Here is a 23628-nt window from a genome sequence, read left to right as displayed (position 1 = left end):
CTGGGATAAAGTTTATTATTGCCCATAACTGTTCAAAATAAAGCACAACCTACATCAGTTGTGCATCAAAATTTTTCAGCAGGAACCACTCTAAGTGCAGGTATTGTAAGATAAGTAACAAGCAATAGGTGAATAAAGGGAATTTTTCTCCTTAAGTTCAATAACTGTATCTAATAAATTGTAATTGAATCACACCCTTTCAGAGAAAACACCACTCTTTCCAGAAGGAACAAGCTATAATTTCAGAGTACACTTTGTACTTGAACGAATTAAGAGTATTTTGGCTTTTGGAATTTTAAGATGCTTTTACCAAAGGTGGATAAATTACAAGTTTTTTCCACTACAAAAATCTATAATCACACCCATTCTGAAATAGTAAGCTTTGCTATAATGAGGAGCTAAAATACATTGCAACAAATGTAACTACGCTTTAATCTATCAACAAATGAGGAAAAACTACTTCCTCTCCAAGGAAGTATTTTTAAATGCATTACCTCACCTCGTTACCCGTTAAACTGTACCAATCCAAACTCTTCACCCGACTACAAGAAACAAAGCTGGATTGTAGGGTCCTGATTTGATGTCAGCTGGATTGGGACAAATCTGGAATTACTCCAAAGTAAATCACTTGAGGTATTTCAGACCTATGCCAGGGAAAGCTGAATCAGAATCTGACCTTAGACTTCTAAGAATTATGCCAAAGATGATATATAAATCCTTTCACCCTATACCTTGGAACAAAGACACTTACTATTGGCATTGCATTCCCTTGCTGTAAGGTCAGAAAAAAAGCTAAGTAAAATCAGTAAAGGTACAATGATTACTCCTAATCTTTCTACTTTATACACCTGTATGTACACAGCAGAACAGTTTCTCTGTACCTTATAAAGAGAAATACACTGCTTACATGTTAGTATTTGCATTTGCCTTAGTAAGCCTGTTTACTGGAAAACAAATCAGCAAGGTTGTGGTATCTGAGTTTCAACTCTTCTATCTACTTGCCCACCTGCATAACTAAAATTAATAAATACTTTTAGGGGTTTCTATTTGCAGTAATCAAGTGTATGAGAAATACTAATATTGGGAAGTTTTCTCCTATAAACTTCAAAAAAAAAAAACCAAAGGTCTGCTGAAATGCAGCTGTAGCAATAGTATTGCAGCAGTCACTGTTTGCCTCTGTTCCTGCGCAAATGTGTTCCTTTCCAAAATTCAAGAATATATACCATGACATCATCCCCAATTCCCAATTCACCAGACTAACCACAACAAAAGAGAAACCAAGCAACCTTTCCTAGGTGGTACATCACCATGCACAGTGAAGACAATGCTGTGACAACCTTGTCCTGAAAGAAGCTCGCGCAGGTTTGTACCCTAAGCTGCGTAACAGCAAATGAAACTTGGCCTTAAATTTGCAATTCAGTTTCATCAGTGACCTATGAGCCAGCTTCCGCTCTCCAAGTGTCTTAGACCACACCATAAGGAAGGAACAGGACCATGGCAAGGAGGAGCAGGTCTGCTGGCTAGCTAACACAGACCAATTCAGTTAGTTACCTGCCCAGGACTATCTCTCTGCACAGCTGAGCTCAAATAGATGAGCTTTTATATCACCCTCTTAGCTGTCTCCATAGATAGTCTCCCACTACATAATTTACAGATTTGTACTATATTTTAAGCATCAGCATTCAGGATACTTACATGTTTCCAAAATCATTATGTACTACCGCACAAGTTTCTGGCAAGATGTTGTGCTATTTTCCCCAATAATTTTGATGTGATACACTTTTACATATCAGGCAGTATCACAGAAAGATTAACAAGCTCAGAAGCATGTGTCATTGTTAAGCTGTGCAAGTAGTAATTTTCTTAAGTTTACCAAGCTATCGAATTTTGAATAAGCTCCACTGTATTTCCATGTATGACATGCCAACGCAGCCGTGGTTTGGATACTGAAAGTCTTTGGAGTGCAAGACACTAAAAGCATGATATACAGAGCCAAAGAATTATCTTCAAGGAGACCTATGTCAGCAGCAAACTTCCAGAAGACCTGAACAACCAAGAGCCCTGTCACCTACAGACACACATACACACACACCCTTTGTAATCATACATATTCCAGAGACGTAAATAGTTTAAATTTAACACAGGCAATCTCATCTGAAATATATGACCATATGCAAATCACTAGTATTTGTGATTATATATATAGGGAGGTAGTAATAGGTTTTTTCTACCTACTAACCTATTGACTTTTTTTCCCCTGAAACACACCACATTAAGCTGCACTAAAAGTAATTCTAGCGTATTCATATTCAAATCCACCACAACTTTGAGACCCACAACATACTCCGAACTTCAAAAATGCAAGTTACAATGGTCATCTCTGCATTAGCTCTAGTATTTCCTTACTATGATGTTGATTTGCTGCATGTAATCCCTTCAATCTCCTAGCAGCCAAAGAAAAAAAAAAAAAAAGTACTGGATATTATCCTAGTTGGTACAGAACAAATCTATTATCTACATTTCAACAATGCACTAACAGGTGCTTTGCCAAGAGTTGAACCCGACATTCAGTTTCCAAATTCATTTTGCAGCCTAGTAATCCCTTGCATATCTTCTTCCCCTTCTCTCTCCACCCAGCAGTTTCAGCTCATTTGACCTATAAACAACAACATTCACAATCTTAATGTAAACTTTCTAGAATATAGCTGTACTGCATAGTGCTAATATTCACGCTGGGGTCTGCACTTTTCTATTGATGATGGAACATGTGAAGATGCTCCATGAAAGAAATAAAGACAAAAAAACTGCTTTGGTTTGTTTGAGAGAAGGAAGGAAAGAAGTTAAATTTACATTGACTACCATTCAGCTGGGCCTATGTGACAGTGCCTGCCCACGAAACAGCTCTTCACTGCTATCACCACCTTAAAGAGAGGACTAACAGTGAAATTAAGACTATGTAAAGCAACAGTTTACCTACAGAATACATGCCATTCATATTTCCTGTCCCAACTGTTCCTCCTTACCATCAAGCAATAATGAAACAAAAAAAAAGTCAGATGGGAATCTGTCTTTGATATGCATAGATACACACACACAAACATAAAGAACCAGCTTTCTACACCAATGCAGCACAGCAGGCTGCTCCTCACTTGGTAAGTTAAGTAACATCACTATCCCCCAAGCAAGGGAATCTAAAGCAACAAACTAGGAAATAAGGAACTACAGTTTTAAATGAGTAAAGTAGTAACATCAGCTTCCTCCAAGAAAAAACACTCTTCCCCTCCACATGAGCAACACTACTGAACTGTCAACTTTTTAACTACTCCACAGGCCAAGTGGGAATTACAAAAGTGGGATATGTATGGATGTTAAGTGTCAAATAAATGTGTAAGAGGCAGCTCACTAAAGTGAAATTGTATTGCAGGACAGCACTCGGAGATGAGCACAGAAACATGATTACCCGTGCAGAAAAGAGAAGCACCTGCTTTTGGTTAAAATAAATAAGATGGATTTTCCTAACACTGGAATTTGGCATAGATTTATAAGTTTTCATGTGCATGACTAAACAGAAATGTGCCTATTTGGGGGTCAAGCAGTTTTACTGACTGTTGGCGTACATAATTTGATTTCAAATTTATTTTTTTTTTTTTAAATAGAACATAACTTGCCAGTGGCAAGTTACAGTCAAATACTAGAATCAATTTTAGAGAATGTTATGGAAGCAAAAATACAATTGAAGGGGGGAGAGACACAGAGAGAGAAAGGGTTAAAATGACGGTTACTTGTGTCCTATTTGATAACACTAAAATATTCTCAACAATACGCAAGTTTCCACAACTAAGACATGGTGAAATACTTCAGCCAGGGTGTACCCCTCACATGGTTTGCAGCCTCCACGCCAACAAATCTCTACTCCTAATATACTCCAGTTCTCTGGAAAGTCTTAGATTGATATCTAGCTCTTGTTTCCAGAAATGGTAGCCCATGTGCAACAAGCTCATAACACTTCAATTTTCAGCAAATGAAAATAATTCTTTTCCATCAAAACTCATATGAATATCTTTATGAACATTTGTTGATTTAAAGCCAAATTTTGAGATTCTGAATTCTCACAATGTTATTTCTCAAACAAGTCAGTTTCAAAAATGGACCTGGTCTGCTTCTTCACTCTCTATGTTGAGCTGAAATTGTGAAGTGCATTGACATGGCATTGCAATAGACAGACACCAGGTCTTGAATATTCCCTAGTACCAGATGATGACTCTTGGAAAAGAAAGTGTTGGCGACTATTCAGAAAAGTCAGTTCAGGTAGGTCAGCTGATAACCACTCAATATATAGTTTAGTGGGATGAGACTGATCAAACAAGCATGTATTTAGACAACACAGAGCAAAGCAGAGCTGATATTGCCATCTTTGGCCCTCACTGGATCACTCAGCAAGCTAATTCAATACACTAACACAGAACAAACGAAGAGATTAAGCAACTTCATCACCTTTTGGGAACTGGTTCTATTTTCTGTGAGATAAGCAAATTCTCCGGTTCACCTCATAGCAAGACACATGCCAGCAGGTAGGAAGAAGTAGGCTCAAGGTGGAAGCAAGATGGAAGGCACTGAGTGAGCTCCATCAGCCAAGTGAAGGGCAGGAAAGACGACAAGAATCAAGGAAAAATACACGCCTCAGAAGAGCTGCTGAGATATTATTTAATGAGTTTTTGTTAAAACTGTATGTCGTGGTTTGAGCCCACTCAGCTGGCAACAAAAGCACCACCCAGCCGCTCGCTCACCCCTACCCCATCCCCTGAGGGATGGGGAAGAGAAAATACAACCAAAAAGGCTTGAGGGTCCAGACAAAGGACAGGGAGGGCTCACTCACTAGTTGTGGTCACAAGCAAAAGACAGATTCAACTTGAGGATAACAACACACATTTAATACAAACGACCACCACCATCAAGGACAATGACAGATACAACCAGGCCTTAAACACAACACACCTTCCCCTCACCCCACCCCTCCGGCCTTCCCGGGCTCAGCTCTGCTCCCTCTTCCCCCCCAGCAGCGCAGGGGGCAGGGAATGGGGGTCACAGTCCGTCCGGCACAAGATGTCTCCGCTGCTCCTTCCCTCTCAGGGAGAGAGGCCCTCGCAGCCCTCCCCTGCCCCACCGCGGGGTCCCTCTCCCGGCAGACAGCCCTCCAGGAACTGCCCCAACGCGAGTCCTTCCCGCGGGGCCGCAGCTCCCCAGAACCCCCCAGCGCGGGTCCCTCCCGGGGCTGCCGCCCTCCCACCGACGGGCGGCTCCAGCGCGGCCGCAGTCGCGGCTGCTCCGGGCCCGGTCCCTGCTCCTCCGGCCCGGGGCCCTCCGCGGGCTGCAGGGCGACCTCGGGGCCGCCGCTGGGCTCCAGGGGCTGCAGGGGCTCAGCCGCCACCCCCCCGCGGGCCGCAGGGGAACCTCTGCTCCGGCACAGCTCCCCCTCTCCTGCCTCACTGACCGGGGTGTCCGCAGGGCTGTCTCTCTGCCATCCCCCTTCTCTCTCCAACTCACCAACACAGACAGAACAAAGTGACAGAAATTAACTGGCTCTTTCACGCTAAAATATATTTATTTGCAGAGGCACCATTGGTCTGGCCTTGCCCAGAGCTGGGTCCGAAATTGGAGCCGGGGGAGCTTCTCGAAGCCTCTTACAGGAGCCACCTGTGTAGCCCCCTCCCCCACTACCAAAACCCCGCCAGACACCAAACCACCACATCGTATTTTACAGAACTTAGGAACACTGACAGAGGAAGAAGAGACCTAAAATGGAAGAGTGAAGAGGTTACAAAAATAAGAGGAATCAACTTCTACAGCCAAATATCAAAGCACAGTTACAGCTAAACTGCAGTTCTAAGTTGAAAGGAGGAAGCTAATTAGGAAATCAGTGACCACACTTTCAGTGTTCAAAAAAAACAAACCACACACACACTTAGAAACAAAATAAAAAGGCTAAGAAAAAATAAGGAAATAAACAAAAATAAAGGGGGAGGAAGTGAAAACAATTAAAAAGTATCTGCCCAAAAGTCAAAGGCTTTAAAAAAGTATGAATCAGAAACATGCTGCATAAAGCACTAATTTCTGCTGAAATAGAAGTTGATCCAGAAAACAGCAAGCCCCACATTCACATCTATTTTAGAACAAACCCAGGAAATAACTGTCTTCTAGCAATCTGCTCTGAAGAAAAAAAAAATATATATAATTTTCACAGCATAGAAGAAAATAAGAACATATTCAGCTACTAAGACTGAAATATGATAGATTCAAGAAAGTCAGCCCCATGCAGTGAATCGAAGAAAGCTCAGTAACAACTACAGTATTCTTTATCGTGGCGCCAGGCAGCATGGGGGATAGCTCCACTGATACGTGCACGCGCAAGCGTTAGGATTCTTGCTTTGTATTTACAGCCTTTATACATATTTACTACGTTTCTAAGAAAAGGTCCAGTTATTCTAATCATTTGCAGGAATTCATTAACATAATTTCCTCCCATAGTCCCACCTCAGTCCACCGAAGTTACACCTCCATTGGTGGTCCTTGGTGGTCATTGGGGATGAAGATCTGAGTCTTCCTCATGGTTAAACTCTTGAACTCATCCTGTGGTGCATGTCCTGTATCATCCTGGGTCTTTTCCAAACTGCAGAACCAGCTCTTGCTAGATTCCCTCCTTATCTCTCCTGCTCAGTCCTTTGTGTTCCTTGAGCCTCACAGTCTGATCAGAGGAATCCACCTGGTGTCCTTCACTTGGCTAACTTTGAAAGATACACATCTTCCTTCGTATCTCTAAAGGCTAGTTAGTCAGCAGTGGATACATACATACGCATACTTAATTACAAACCGGCCTTATTCTTTATTACAGCAGGATTCCCCAAAAGATTCATACACATGGAAAACTACTCCAACATGTCCAAAATTAGGATGATATCTTTCCAAAATACAGCATCCTGACAAGGTTCCACCAAAATAAATGACAGATTTCTCGGCTAGTCAGGTGTTCCAACGCAAACAAATGAAATTCTTCATGTCGGTACGCTACACTCATCCAATTAAACAATGCATTTAGAACTACCTGTAAAGCTATGAAAGCTTGAAGGACCACTACCCCAAAACACCCACCTCTCCCCTTCACATCCATCGGGTGGCTTTAATCTCTTCTCACCTAACCTATTTGTCCATTTGGCCGCCCCAGCCTTCCTCCACGTACTACTTCTATCTGTGTTATCCTTTCCTCTTGCTACTTGAGTAAGACAACTGATGTTCTGTGTAAGACCAACTAACTCAAAAGGCATGCTCCAAACATATTCCTTGCACTAAGGTACCACCACCATAAATCTAATATAAATTGTGAAGTGCCTACTTTTGTAAATATGGTTGGGACTCTACAGCAAGTTAGAGGGCTCCAGAAGAGCCCTCTTGGAAATGTATGTATCCTACAACCATCCAGTTAACTCAGATTTTATCTGCTGAAGCAAGAAAATTGGAGCTGCTGTCTCTGCAGCTGCAGGGTTGTTTAACAGGCTACAGAAAGGTCATACGTTAAGTGAGGTACAGAGCAAGCAGCACACAAGCATCTGAAAAAGAGCTCAGCCTCCAAACCTGGGGCACTGATTTAGGAGTTAAAATGAAGTTCATCTGCACTTACATGTATAAGAAATCAAAAGATTAATGTATATAACTCATGTTTATACATGAGTAAATATATTTCTGTCATTCTTGACTTTAAAGGACAATTAAACTGTTTTTTTTAGAGGGCAATGGATTGTTTAAAACAAAAAGTATTATTTCCTCTTCGGCAAAGCCATGTCTACCAACACACAACAGACATCTTAAAAAGGCAACAGGCCAGTCAAGCCAATATAGCGAAACAGTATTAAAAACCAAATAACCTTTAACTCCAAATATTTAAATTTTAGAAAAGCAAAAAAGCAATTTAGAATAGATCACAAGAAGCCTAGTCCATATGCCTAAGACAAACCGACTGCATGAGTATAGAAAAAGATACAAAGTACCACAAATAATGACAAGGCAACTAGGGAACCCGAGGTCTTGAACTTCAACAAAACCCCAGCAGTTGACAGGCATTATTGCTTCCGGAAGAAAGTTGATTTTAAACAGCAGTTCTCCACCAGTAGAGCAGCTGTAAGATAATATGTCCATGTCAAATTAGCTTTACAGCTACCAGCACTGCATTACGAAGACTGTCTTTCAATCACTTTTTGCAAACTAAAGCAAGCCACCAGTTTAGAAAGAGGTAGCTCAGGGGACAGAAAGAACAAGACAACAGGAATTTTAGAGCTATACTTCTAAAATGTGAAGAGCAAAAGCTTCTTGCTCTCTACCAGTATTGAATTAGGTTCCCACAGTACGTAGGACCTCAAAATAAATAGCAGCAACACTCTGAAGTGTCTACACGTGATAATGAGACTATACCTTGAGGTTTGTCAGTATGAAGAACAGAAGGACTTCACTTGTTCATGCCTAAGAAAGAAATTTCATTATGTCAGTCTGAAGCACAGCTGCTTAGTTGTGCCAGTGTCCACTACCCTCCTTGTTAATCACTTCATCCTCATATGCCTAAAATTCTTCCAATTTACTCTGAAGTCTTCATGACAAAATCTCAGACCAGAATGTTCTGCTGTTTATACAGAATTCAAGATACTGCTGGAAGTCGGATATGAGTATTAATTTGCCGTCTCCTGTCCATGCCAAATACATAGATATCAAGTGCTGGTATTTGTCTGTAATATGGGACCTCCTTGACCACCACAGTTTTCCTTTGTCTCCTAGTTTGAGAGAGATTACAATCTAAGAGAGCAATTCCAGACTGTTCGCACAATGTTTGCTACTTAACCATTACAAAAATGAACAGAGTGAAAAAACCTATCATTCTGGAAGCTTAGACTCTGCTTTCCTACCATGTAAACTTTTTCCTGAACACTTGGGTAAGAGGAATATATAACTTTACTAGTCTCAGAAAATACTTGAGGAATGTGCTTTTATAATGGAGGAGAGGGGAAAATAAAAAGTGGTGCTTGCACCATGTCTATAATTAGATGCTTAGTGAGATGACTACTGTCACAGACACGCTAAATACAAAAAGCAGAGAAGCAGGCATTAAACGTGGGTTAGACATAGACTTTCTGAACCTAGAAAGCCAGAACAACTTCAGGAAAAACTCCACTGGTCTAGTGGGATTCACCACACTCCTAATCTGAGACCACACCATGGTGATCACAGAGTACTGATTCTGCTAATAACTCACACAAGACAACTGTTCTCATTAATTTCAGTTAGCAGCTGGAGCACATTACCATGCTCATAGAGTACATTCTCCTTTTAGTTTCACCCAAAAGAGATCCAGCTTATTAGTCCCGAGACCACCCCACAATGGAGGTCAAAGCACAGTAAGCCTGCACAGCCAGGAGATTTCTTCAAAAGCACAAACTTGATCTGAAATACACCACAGACACAGAGGTCTTGTTCAGGAAACAGGCAAGCTGAGAAAGGCAACATTTACTGACTAGATACTACTGCTCCCAGACCCTTGCCTTGCATTCACTTCGTGACACTTCTGATTTGCAAAGTGCATTCATTCAAACACAAAAAAACCTACTGAAAGTCATTGGTATTATACAATCTCAATACATTTTGTAATAATGACCAGGTTAATTTTAGAATCATAGAACCACTTTGGTTGGGAAGGACCTTTAAGATATAGTTAACCATTTTGATAACATACCTCTTGAAACACACTGCATTCAAAATCTTAGCTCCTCAGTAAGAATACAGCCCCAACCACATTTTTGACTCAGTCTGCTGCCTGCCTTACAGAGTGTACTTGGCTTCTCTTTTTAAAGATGTATAATGTTGATATCTGCAGGACTAAATATTTTAAGGAATGAAACTATCGACTTTTACATCTTTCCAATAAGCATTTAATTTTCAGCCAGTTGCAGAGTGTGTTTAGAAGACAAGCTGGCAGAAAGAAAGGAAAACATATCTTGTTTAAGACTTCTATATACATGTGTGCTGTCATGATAAAGAAACTGGGAAAATGTTACAACCACCAGAAAGTTCAGCTGCAGCAGGCACTCATACATTCCCTGTCTTGCTCAGTCATCCACTGTTTAGCCGCTCAGAAAAGCATCCTCCTAGTCAGATCCTTCTCACATACAGTCAACATGTATTCTCAAGATACTGGGACAGTTTATCATGTCCCTGTGGGTGTTCTCAGGAGCTAGATACAGCACTGCCAATGAAGATGTCATGGCATCCAGTATTGCACAGAACAGAACACAGAAGAGCTTGCTACCCAAAGTCTTGTTCTTTAGCAGAAACACTTTAAAAGCAAGGCTCACTCACCCAAACTAAGCCCTAGGATTAGGACAGGATGGGCCCCTCTATCTTTGCCTGTAGGCAGCACACCAACACTGGAAGCTCTCCCAGGGGCCAGGCAGAAGCACAGAAGGAATCAAGTGGGACCATCATACCTTTCACAGTAATCAGTTTCAGACATTTGAAATCACCACTACTTAGCCCTGAAGAGGACTTCAAAAAGAAATATGCTGACAAATTCACATGAAAACTGTCCAAAATTACTAACATGGTAACAGGCACTTAGGTAAGCAAGCCAGCTATTCAGGTTGAGGCAAAACAATGGCAGTGGAAGGCCTTCTGCAGCTAGAGTATTAAAAAATGCGCCCGCAGGCATCTCTGAATAAATTCACAGCAAAGGCAATTTCTCCTTCTGCAAGAATTACTGCAATCTAAAGTGTCAGACACCTTGCTTTTAAAGTCTTATCATGTGAAAAGTGCTTAATAGAAAAAAAAAAAAAAAGAAAAGGTGAATTGCATGGTCACTCTTGCTTCCCAGCTAGAACATACGAATATTGATCCAGCTTTAAGAAAAGCTGTTCAGTATCTCCTCTTCAGCCACTCATTTGAAAACACTGGAACTACAAAGACAACAAGTGTCTGAATCAAATGCTTCAAGGGCTTTTCTAGCAGCTCTTGCAGCTGCCTTTACTGCTTCCCTATTGAAAGGGTATGTTTACTAAATGTTTTTGCAAGAGATTTGTGGGACATGGTATTTCTCCCTCAGAAAGACAACATCCTTGAAAGAGAATCTCCTACATAAAACACTTCTTTTCACATCAAACAATTCATGGAAAACATAAGAATTCTTTAGACTGGAGTTCTTGACAGAAAATGGCATAAAACCCAACCAAAGGCTCTGCCAAACCTTCCTGAACCCTTGGAAAAGATTAAACTACTTAAAGTCTGATTTACACAAAGGAATTTGTTTTAATGAAAAGTAACATGGAAAACTGTTCTTGTTACTTACATGTACTTATTTGTATGCACACAGAAACAGATAAAATCCCCTTTGTTACATTAAGCTATTAAAACACAAATAAAAGCAGTGTGAACTGGCTGCTTAATGATGAATTTCATACTCATCATTAAACTGATATTATGATTCAACACTAGCCGATGACATAGTTTGCTTCCTGTAAGGAAGCTCTTATGAAAATCTTCACCTTAAGCTTTGTGTAGAAGCATTAAAACTCAGTATCAGATTTACTGAACTAAAGATACCACTATGAAAATGAGGAAGTATCAAATGAAAATACTTCAAAAAAAAAGACCTGGAGTTTCTACATGAGCAAACAAAAAGCAAAAACATGGGCCACTAAAGACTGTTATTCCTCTGACTTTGAGTCTCACCATATTTTTGCCACCACTGAACAGCATACGTATATACTCAAACAGAAAAAACACCACCTGTTGTCCATCCAGCCTCATTCAATTGAGCTACCACAACCCTGGTGAGAAGGAGAAGCAGCAGCAAAGCACCACTTCAGACCTGGTGCTAGCTTTACCACCTAAGCAATAACTTTATACAACTATACCCTCAAACACAAGCCTTCTGTCTTCACTTTTAAAGTCCTTCATACCTGCACACCCTATCTACCATCTCAATCATTTCCCAGTCAAGACCTATTTCTTCTTTCAGCATATTTTGATAGCAATCTCTACTGATTGTCAGATAAGAATATGTGTCTGCTATTCTGACAGTCATGCTTGTAGGCTGTTCCACACTTTCCACAAAGCTATTTTCTTCCTTCAAAACCTTCTTTGTAATGCTTCATAAAAAGAACAGTGCTTAATTGCCTGTATGCTGATCCAAACAACTACCTGGTTTCCCAGTGCCCCTATAAATGCTTATATCTAACAGTCTTCCCTGATTCCATAATCAGTTATCCTTGTGGTAGAGTTTTCATCTTCATATATACCAGCATATTCCTGATGCAGTGTTCTGATTAAAGGCAAGGACTCAAAGCGAAGCTGTAATAAAAGATATTACATTTCTCCTTGAATCTCCTCATTTGCGTCAGTACCAAGACTAAAAACCACAGAATGCAAGGTTGAATATAAAGAAGATTAGTCTTACGGTTAGTCATAATGTCAGGAAGGTGAAGGAAACAGACACAGGCTTGTCCTTCCCAATTCACACAGTCTGAATTTAAAGCCTCTGGTTTGGGCACAGAGGTATTTTGGCACAGATGGGGGAAGAGAAATGAGCAAAGAATTTCAAATAGCTTTTAAAAAACAAAAAAAAAAAGAAAGAATGTGAGTAGAAAAGAAAAAAATTAAGGTGGCTCCAACAGGACAAAAAAAAGAAAAACACTGAGGAAAACTGGAATCAACAGACGTTTATCAAGGGGATTTCGATTCTAGATAGAAGTCCTGAGATTTAACTTATAGAGATAAATAATGAGAAGAATATAATACTGGAACTTTAATCACCCTCTAAAGCAATACATAATGTTCATGAACAGTCTTATGGGAGTCAGTTACTATAACTTAAACACAAGTCAAGCAAACTTCAGAACCACATTTAAGCGTGAAGAACACATTTCATATCAACTTATTTCATTAATTTGATAACATTATAAATGTTCATACTTAACACTCAGTGCTGCTGAAGATTACATTCAGTAGCAAAAAAAAAACCCCAAAACAGGCACAGTTGTATTAAGCTGACACATCAAGAAGCAATGCAAAATGCCTCACACCCAATTTCTACTTCAATTACTGGCGTCAACCAGATTCATAACCAAAATAGCACATATAAAGCATGTTCAATAGAACACCACTTTCATCACTGCAAAGTTCTGTTCCTGACGCACTTAAGTTTCATTTTCTTACAAAGTAGCCATATTTATGTAACTTTCTGGTTTTAGAAGTGGTAGCATCACCTGAAAAGAAGGAAAGGAAGGAAGAAAAGCACAGAAAAGGGGAGAAAAGCAATGACCTTCAAAATGCTCAAACTTCAGAACTCACTAAAAAACCCCCGCTAATTCTACACTGTGGATTTTGTGTATCACTGGGTGAACCTACCACTTCTATAACATTTCTGCTTGGAAAAGGAGAATATTAGCATAAAACTAGAAGTTGAGCCACTGCTGTCTACTCCAAACTTCCATCTCAGCTGAGATGCTGCAATAGCATGAACAACAATAAAAAAAGAACCACACAACCAAACACTGAAACTGAATTAACAATGACGCAGCATCAGAGTAAAGCACTGATGTAAAAAAGCATTCCCAGGGAGCTGACACTCTTAAACATACAAAGGGAGTTTTTCCTCCTGTAGGGTCCACTGGACAACAGCTTCAAACAATACCATGTATTTTAATCCCCACACATCTTCAAAATAAACATTCTTTGAAGTAACCCCTTTCCAGAAAATACACATCAAACTAAGTTGAGGTCAGAAACTTTATTTTTTCCTCAGGTGAAATTACACATGTGTTCCTTACAAGTTTCATCTGAGGACAGAAATGCGGGATCAAGCCAATACATTTTTGGGAACTAACCCGAACTTTCTTGCTAATTACGCTTTTCACTGATACATTCTTGGCAGAACAGTTCCAGTTGGAGCTAAATTCACTGCAAGTTCATTTTACTACCATTTTCCACAAAAATATACAATTTCATTCATGTTTTTTATTCACTGATTACCAAGATTATGACAACTGGTTTTAGCCAAGCACACTGCCACACTAGAAGCTAGAACACACGAATTTGTCCAAGCATTTTCTTTCTCTAAAACACTTTCAGATAGTAATTTAAGAAATAAAATTCAAGCTGTCAACTTTTTAAATCATATCCTCAGAAAACAGCATACAAGGCTTTTCATTTACATTCTTGTTAGCCAAAGATAATCCTTCTATGGCACAGACCCAAATTCTACCCTCCTGAATGTACATATCACTGAATAATTTGTTCAAGTGTCAGTTGCAATTTTCAAAAATCCTTTCTTGCCTCTGAATCTTAAACATCTGTAACAAATACTTGTTTTGAGAGTGCTTTACATTCGTGACACTTGACCTTCTGCTGTATGCACCACAAAATTTATGTTTCAAATACCATGCAAGCAGGAAATCTGATCATTCCAGCAGTAGCCATCTGCATGGTCCAATATCAGCTATTAGTTCTGGGTTGCACAAAGTCATGGGCTACAAAACTTTTCTACAACTTCTGTAATTAGTTGCAATTTGCTGCTTCTAAAGCACATTTCTCATTGAACATCTGGCCTCAAAAATCTTACCTTAACATTGAAAAGTACTTCGCATTTGGTTGTTGGTGTGCGTACACATACATGTGTATATGCACATGCACATAGATTAAGTGTAACTACAGAATGCAAGCATATGCTTTGTGGATGGCATACCTAGGACTAGAGATTTCTACTCCAGCAACAAAAGCCTTTTAGCTCTGGAACTGTAAGAGAATATTACAAGAAATATCAAACATAATGGAAAAGTGTTTTCCAATGTTCGTACTGGCTTATATCTCATTATTGATGTTAAATGTTAACAGCTCATCAAGCACCCTACCAAACACTTGACAGCTTTGCACAAATTGGAATTGTCTTTTGCATGATCCTTAATGTAACTCGAGGACTATGTTGAAACTGAAATGTGAACAAGGCTTTAAAAAAAAAAAAAGTTAAAGCACCACAGTGACTAAAAAAAAACAAAACAAAACAAGTTCAATGTTAACATACCCAAATACTTTTTGTTAACCAAGTTAGACATATAACAAAATCACGCCACTGCATATTTCAGCTTCATTGTGTCAGAAGGAAAAAAAAACAAAAACACACCCACACTTTCCTGAGCCTGAGAAATGGCGTAAAGGACAAATCATTGCAAGCAACTAAACAAAAAGCCCTTTGAGTCCCTTGCATGTAAGAAGTCTTCCAAGTACACTCAAGCAAGAACTATAACTTCCAAAGAGAAAAGAGAATTACACTCCAGGATCTTTGAAGCGCTCCTTCAATAATAACAACACATCTTCTGAAAAATGTCCAGCACTCAGTGGTGCCACGCACAGCTGCCTCAAGCAACCAGCACTGCTTCTTGGGAGGCAGAAGATTGAAGCACACAGGATGCTACATTGCTCTTTAAATCCATTTCTTGTCTAGTCATAGGAAAATTCTGGCAGAGCACTATAAACACACTGTTACATCTGCAAGAACACATCTACAGCTAATGAAGAATTAAAAATAAGCATAAAGGAAGATACTAGCCATGACAAGAATAACAATATTAACCTCTCAGAAAATAACAGGGACCACAACTTCACGTGCCCGATTCTTCAGATGGCTTTAAAGAAAGTTACCTATAGAGGCTATTACTCTATTCAGCCTCTCAATGTTAGAAAAGCATTCACCACATTTCTTACCTGAGCTCCATCCTTTAACTTCAAGATGCATTCCATTGTATTGATAGTGATGACAACTGGTTCTGATCCCAATTTTGTCCATGGCACATGAATCCGAAGTTCATGAATATGCCCACTTAAAAAAGTAAATGGTAGTTTCAGCTCCTAACAACAACAAAGAGTGGTGAATTAACTACTGAAACAAGACACTTTGCAACTTAAAATAGTACGGTTCTAGCACAAAACGCAAGTCAAAATTTATTCTCCTCCCCAAATCAGCAGTGTGCCATAGGGCTTGGCAACTGACTTTATAAACACTTGCACACACTTAAGATTACAATTAGTCTGTTCAAAGGAGACACTTGGATTACCATGTCATTGATAATAAAAGTGTTTAAAAACAGCTCTCTCACATGAAGCTACTGCAAAAGGTATCACTATTCAAGGGACACGTAGAAATTTACCAGGTGAAAGTAAATTTAATAAAAATAACCTGCGTTATTCTGAAGAACACAATTTTGGAATTAAAAAAAAAATCATTGACAAAGCCACAGCAAGGCAATTTCTACCAAAATATTTTAATACTTTGAGTTGTATGAGCTCGGTGCTCTTTAATATTGGCCCACTGTTGCTCCATTCACAAACTGTCCAGTAAATAAAAAGTTATTAAATTGTTCACTGGCAGAACCAGACAACTCCTCACCAAGGCCTAATGTGGATGTCACACTGCTTAGGAACTGGTGCAAGTCAGTCCAGAACTCCTAACAAATGCCTGGCACTCCACCTAGTCAGTGCATAGATCACACTTCTATAGGACAGCCCCAGTGAGACAGTTGCTGGATGCAGCGAGTCAGCATGAAACAAGGTGCCACAGTTTAGATAAATCCTTTAGATACAAAGTGTTGAAATTTCCCCAGTAGCTTCAGAGGTTCTTCTGAGAAGCATGAGCTCAACACTTACGAGACAGAATAGTCAGGCTAGAGACCCAGTCCCAGGACTAAAAATCAAGATTTAGAATAATGAAAGTAAGTGCTTAGTGCAAAATAAAGAAACAATATTTGATATTATGTCAGAATTTTCAGTCAGGATTCTCAAAACTAAGTATTCTAACGATGAGGCTTCAATGATGATATATCTTCTTACCTTCCCATCTCCTACCACGACATTTTTGGCTATAAGGGTTTAATGTTTTAATGGGGAAAAAACAACAGCGTGTTCATCTTAGATGCTGGGAACTACAGGTGTTAATCTTCTTGGGTTGAGAAAGCAGTTCATCTAAGTCTCCTAAATGCTAGACAATAGTTTTGGCTATTAGAATAGAATAGTTCCGGTTGGAAGGGACCTACAACAATCATCCAGTCCAACTGCCTGACCACAAGTTACAGCATGTTGTTAAGGGCCTTGTCCAGCTGCCTCTCAAACACTGACAGACCTGGGGCATCAACTACCTCTCTAGGAAGCCTGTTCCAGTGTTTGACCATCCTCTTGTAAAGAAATGCTTCCTAATGTCCAGTCTGAACCTCCCCGGCACAGCTTTGAACCACTCCCACGTGTCCTGTCACTGGAGAAGAGATCAGCACCTCCCTTTCCACTTCCTGTCCTCAGGAAGCTGCGGAGAGCAATGAGGTCGCCCCTCAGCCTCTTCTCCAAACTAGACGAGCCCAAAGTCCTCAGCTGCTCCTCACAGGACGTTCCTTCCAGCCCTTTCCCCAGCTTTGTTGTCCTCCTCTGGAGGCATTCAAGGACCTTCACATCCTTCTTAAGTTGTGGGGCCCAGAACTGCACACAGGGCTCAAGGTGAGGCTGCACCGACGCTGTGTACAGCGGGATAATCGCCTCCCTTGACTGACTGGCCATGCCCTGATTGATGCACACAGGGTGCAGTTTGCCCTCTTGGCTGCCAGGGCACTCTGCTGACTCACACTGAGCCTGCTGTCAGCCAGAACCCCCAGGTTCTTAACTCTTGTGTTTCCTAGTAAACTCAGGGACATAAACCTTTGTTCAGAACTTCAGAATTTCCCTGGCAAAACTGGGCAACCCAGGGCTTAAGCACCTTTGCACCTTGGCTCGGCTTAGGTACTTACATGCTTCAAGTCACTACTCCTACAAATGAGTAGAAATTAAATAGAGAAGGTCCATGAAACTCTGAGGTCAAGCAGGCAAGTTGCTAGGAAGTTTTGAACATCTAGAAGCAGATCCAGAAAGCCTGTTTTCCTGCACTGCTTGACCCTAGACTTAGCCCTGCTGTACAGAAGTTTTATATGAATGAAATTTGAGGACAAGTGGATTTTGCATTTAGTACTCAACATATATTATAAAGTCTACCTATAGAATATTTCTGTGAAGTTAGTTGAGGTCATTATTTGCCTAACATCTTAAACTGTACCCAATCTTAGTGACATGTTTTAAAAAATCCATTAAAATTTTTCATTTTTCCAAGTAGTTACCATGACATAAGTTCAGAGTTGAAATAAGCACTATCACAACTGTGACAGGTTAGCATCCCGCGGTAGCCTCTAATTAGTTACCCAAAAGAGATGTCAGCTGTTCTTACACACAGATACCTAGCACCACCACAGCGACAACAGCTGCTAATAGAAGAAATTTTAAGGACACTCTCTCCATTCTGCAGCTGATACCTCCTTGGCCTTTCTAGTGGTATTAGAAACAAGTTCATCTTGCATCCAAGAGCTAAGAGCAGATGAAGTACTGACACTGCTGACAAAAATCTTCAGTGAAGACAATCACATAAGATTATAGCTCTATTTTTTTTCCCCCTAAAGTACAGCTTTCAGTTTGTAAATTAGTTTTTGGGGTTTAATGAGCTTTCATTAATCAAGTTTAAGAAACCCACACTCATCTCATGTCAGGGAAACTCTTGACTCCTACCTCAGCCATGCTTACACTATGTCACATCTAATTTCAAGTCTCCACTACAAAAAGATGACAGTTACAGACTTTCTCACAAAACAGTTTGACAGAAATTGCTAGTTTGTTCTTACAAAGTGGTTTTTCTTCATCTCATTCACTAATATTCTGAATGATTTTAGCTAAAAGCCTCTCTCCTAAAATTCAGCCTTAGGCTTACAATCAACACAAAATTTTATTCCAGTCCCAGTTAAGCCACTGAAAGGCAAGTACTGGGCAGTTTAGCTACAGATGTTGCTACACTGATCACACAATAAATCGAAAAGTACCTTATGTCCCACAGCTTTGAGGGGGGGGCTGCAGAAATAAACCAAAAAAAAATGCAATCTAAAAATACATGACCACTTAAGAGACAATGCGCTCATCAATCAAGACAGCAAACTATCACTATTAATAATTAATAGAAATAAATTCCCTTTCCAGACTCATAGACACATAATTTTTATGTCACTCATCAATACCACAATGTCTAATTAGATCCCAACTTGCATTTACAAGTTCAAGTTATGAGTTTACTTCAAAGGGAATTCTAGAATAGATCTTTTTCCACTATTTGCTGGATGAATTTAACATTCTCATTTTTGCTCAGTTAGCTGTACAATATTGAAAGAAACAGAACAGAAGTAGGAATTCTTTCAAAATGAGGGGACACAACGAAATGCACAGCATACTTAGAATCTTTTTCAAAGGAATTCAGATACAAATGTTGTCTGACATCATTATCCTAATTGCACAAGCAAGTTTCCTTAAAGCAATACAGAGAAATCTTTGTCGTGCTATTTCAGTAGACAATACAAATGTGTGCCAAATTTAGTAACTTGTTCATAATGCATCATAACAAAGACCATTTTTATTCCTCCTCCTTTTCTGTTAAATCTTTCCCCTTTCATTAAGTACTGCATGAAATTCTTAATGTATCTTTTGTACTTACAACTGATTAGACTTTACATTTTAGATTTTACAATTATGTCATAAATCCTTCAAAAAGTAATGATATGGCTGAAAACAATCTCCTGGGCTTGACACATAAATAACTGACCAACATTGTTTAAAAGTGCTGACCAGGTGATCATTAATTCCTCTGGCCTTAAAATATCCCTTTGCTCTAAAACACAAGACTCTCCCGAACTTTGGCGTGACCAGCAAGTACTGTTTCTCCACATCAGTATTAACTCAAATGCCTTTTCTTCACATTCAAGGCTGTATTTCACAAGTAACCCAGTGGCACATAACACAGACACTTACAGTAAGGATATTTTAATGCCCTCAATTCTTTAAAATTATTTTAAGTACACTAGCATTTTCCATATTTCTTTCTTTCTAAAGTCTCTTAGATGTGAAAAGCCCACACTACAATAAAACTCAATAGTCTTTGTATCAATTTCTCCTTTGTCTTCCAACCAAAGATCACTTCATCTTTCCCTTCTGAGTTTGTAAAACAGCTAATATAATGAGCTACAATGTTATGGAAATACACACAAGCAGCACAAAAGAGCTCGCCATGTATCTTACCTCTTTGGTAGCCCTGTGTCAACAGAAACATTATGCACAAGCTAATTACCAAGTTCTGTTACCTCTGGTACCATAGTGACTTCACATAAAAGTTGCCAAAAGTGCTTAAAAGGCTTTTCCATAAAACAGTATTTAAATATTAATTTTAAACTTTAATTACAAAATATTTTCTTGAAATACAATATGCCAGCTATTATGCCTAGATGGAAAGTTTCTTAGTCTTCTAGTAATTGAATCATCTAGCACACTATCAAAAAAAAAAAGGTGGAGAGTCAGGGGCAGGGGAAGGACAGAGCTAGTGCAATAATATTCAGCTTAGTTTAATGAGAGCACATAAAACTTACATAAATATACATTAAAACGTGTAAAGTATTTTCAGGTACTGAAACATTCTCTTTGGGTTTGATACATCTTCTATGTCAACAACTACATCACATCTGATTTCAAAAGGTATTGGTTTCAACTTGGTCCCAAAAATGAAGTAAAATCTTCTAGAAGATAGACAGCAGTTTACGCTCTGTTCTCATCTGTTCTTTGGATTCTGTCTGGTGGCCCATAAGAGCACAACACGACATAAGAACACTAACATGAGCTGAAGCACAAGGAGCGAAGGGAGAAAGCAAAGACTTACTCCCCAATCTGTTACAAGGTGTTTTGTCCAGGTAGTTTGACACCTACACTAATGTTCCCAAATAATCATGTACAGTTCCACAAAAGCTGGAATCCTCTGAAAATGTTTAAGGCTCCAGACAAAAATATCCAGGGTATGTGCATTTGTATCCAAAGCCTAAAGCAAGAAATTAAGGCTGCATTCATACCAGATAAGGAGCAGGGAACCAGGCTGGGGATAACAGCCCAGGACAGAAAGGGTGTTCAAAGCGCAGAGCAGTTAAGGTGACTAACTTAGGATATTACGAATCAATCCAGGCAGAGAACCCAAATAAAATAGTATATACTGGTAATTTTTAGAGACTTTAGCTTCTCAAGGGTGCTCCCTGCCAGCTGCAAAGGCTTAGTGATGTTGTATTATCACATACTACATACTCAAAGAGTTTTGCTGAGCAGGCATAAAGCATAATCCCTTCTGCAAAAAAAGAGAAAGACCCCAAACGCAGACTGTGGTTTCAGGCAAGTTCGGAAGAATAAGAGGCAAATTAAGACTGCTACATTTCACATTAACACACAGCCAAATAATGTAAAAAAAAAATTAAAACTAACTAAATTTTGGGTTCATCGCACAGTCACGTCCCCATTCAAGCTGATAAGACATAAGCACAGGTATATATGGCAACATCTGCCTCTACAAGAGCTATGACATTAACAGATTGCACTGGATATTTAGGTACCCAGCTGATACACAGGCAAAGATGAAGCCAGGGATCACCTACCAGCAAACTGCAACTATTTGAAAGGGAGTAACATAGATGACAGCAGCAAAATCCTAACAGCACCAGGTAATATAGCAAGTCTGATATATCCATTCCAAGTCATCATTAAGACAAACTTTCTCTCTACACAGGATAGCACTGGAACAGTTTATCCAAAGAGGAGGTTGGCAACAGCCCAGCTCAGACCAGGAGGCTGGACTAGACGACCTCCAGCATTCCTTTCAGATCAACCCTTCTTTGATTCCATAATTATTCCATAAATATTAAAAAAAGCTTTGAATATTCACAGGAGGAACACATCCTACACAACTGAAGTCTAGTATCAACATCAGCTATATGGACAATGTGTACCAAGAAAATGAGGAACTAGAAGACTTGAGAGAACATACATAGGCCACCAAATACTTGAAGGAAGAGAAATCAGGCTCTTTACAGAAGCACAGGAAATAGGACAGTATATCTTGAAAGATCGTCTCCTCTTCCAGAGCAGAGATATTTAATTAACCATAAATATTTCTTTCACATTTTAAAAGCCTCCTCAGTCTGCTCCAATGCCTCATAGTCCAATTAAAACATAAGAAAATTTTCCTCGATGTCCAACTTCAGTCTCCCAGAGTGGAATTTATTCCATTCTTTCTTGTCTCATCCATAACTCTTGCCCTATCTTGTCTCACCTTCATTTTATTCAGAATTAAAACCACATTCCCTATTTTATTCTTTCAATGGTTATGTTGTCTAAATCTCCCATCATTTTTTGCTGCATTTTTCTCAGCTCTTTCACTTGGACTACACCTGGACACGGGACTCTAGCTAAGACTTGCTACACTACGCACAACAGAAAACAGCTTTATCTGTCTCACACACTCAACTCAAGCTGTCAGCTCAGATAAGCATAGAAGGACACTGTCCCTCCACTAAGACTTAACCAGTTCATACTGACAGCAGCCTTGAAATTCTATGTCTAGTATTTTACTCAGCAAGCTTGTCTTCTTAAGGCTGAGTTTTATAGAGCCTCTGTTCTTAAACTACACAAACCAGCTGATCAAATCTGTCCCTCAATTACAGTTAAGTTTAGATACAACTGGAATGATGAAAACTGGAGCCATAAAAAAAATACAGAGAACACAAATCTGTGTTTAATAGGCATAACTAAAAAGAGACCCTACTTTACTTTGACATTTTGAATTAGTTACTATATGCCATTAGTAAATATGACTGGAAAAGCAATTTACTTAATGTTTATACTGTAAAACAATGGTTACTGGAAGAAGAAACGTCTGCAAAAAAGCCTTTCTCTTCACACCCCATAACTTACACAATGTGCAAAGAATTACCATTCATTACTAAACAAATGGCACAGAATTAATGCAAGAATAACTAAATGGGGGGGGGGGGGGGGGGGGGGGAGGACTTGCATAAGAAAAAAACCAGTGAGTACTAAATGAACATTTATCTGTGCAGACCAGCCTAAACTATTTAGTCAATTTCTTTTAAATCAATGACACAGACTGTAACTACTGTAAAGGTAACATACCTGTTCCAGTACATCCAATTTTAATTCAAGTTTACTAAGTACAACGTCTCCTCCCCAGAGTGACAGCTGTAGATCTGAGGGCTTCAAGTTCTTTATGTAGCGATTCACATAACTCATCAAAATAGGAGTTACATAGGACTCCAGCATTCTGGAAGGTTTCTGTATTACAGGTCAAGCACTAGTAAAAAAAGCCAAGACAATGAAATATTATTTACAAATCTTTCGCCTCATTTTCAATATAGCAACAGTCACCTTAGTTGTATGAAAAATTATATTTCAAATTCTGATTTCTAAACATGTATGTCTGTATGTAGAGATACATGCAGTTACACGGAAAGGTAAGATATATACCGAGATGAAAGCACATTTGCATGTATGTACTTCCCGCTTACACACACACACGTATCGGAACTCACAACCGGCTTGCTCACTGTCAACAGAAAAGCCAATTCAAACAACCCAAAAAACAAAGAAGGAGGTCAAGCAGCCTACCATGCTTTC

The 23628-nt window shown here is 39.4% G+C and overlaps 1 protein-coding gene across 3 annotated transcripts in view; it reads right to left on the bottom strand.

Moving 5' to 3' along the window:
* The window catches only part of VPS13B (vacuolar protein sorting 13 homolog B), a 480656-nt gene extending 457378 nt beyond the window's left edge, over window positions 1–23278 (bottom strand). For all 3 annotated transcript variants that reach the window (XM_086465731.1, XM_086465733.1, XM_086465732.1), the window contains exons 1-2: window positions 23128–23278; window positions 15787–15930 (exon numbers count right to left, since the gene is read on the bottom strand). In XM_086465731.1, coding sequence (XP_086321857.1) covers window positions 15787–15930; window positions 23128–23274 — 291 coding nt within the window. In that variant the 5' untranslated portion in view covers window positions 23275–23278. The remainder of the gene's footprint in view (window positions 1–15786; window positions 15931–23127) is intronic.
* Window positions 23279–23628: the final 350 nt, after the last annotated feature.

This window comes from Leptosomus discolor, chromosome 5 (assembly GCF_034619465.1).
Source record: "Leptosomus discolor isolate bLepDis1 chromosome 5, bLepDis1.hap2, whole genome shotgun sequence".
Classification (NCBI taxonomy): domain Eukaryota; kingdom Metazoa; phylum Chordata; class Aves; order Leptosomiformes; family Leptosomidae; genus Leptosomus; species Leptosomus discolor.
This window is presented reverse-complemented; position numbering and strand designations above follow the sequence as displayed.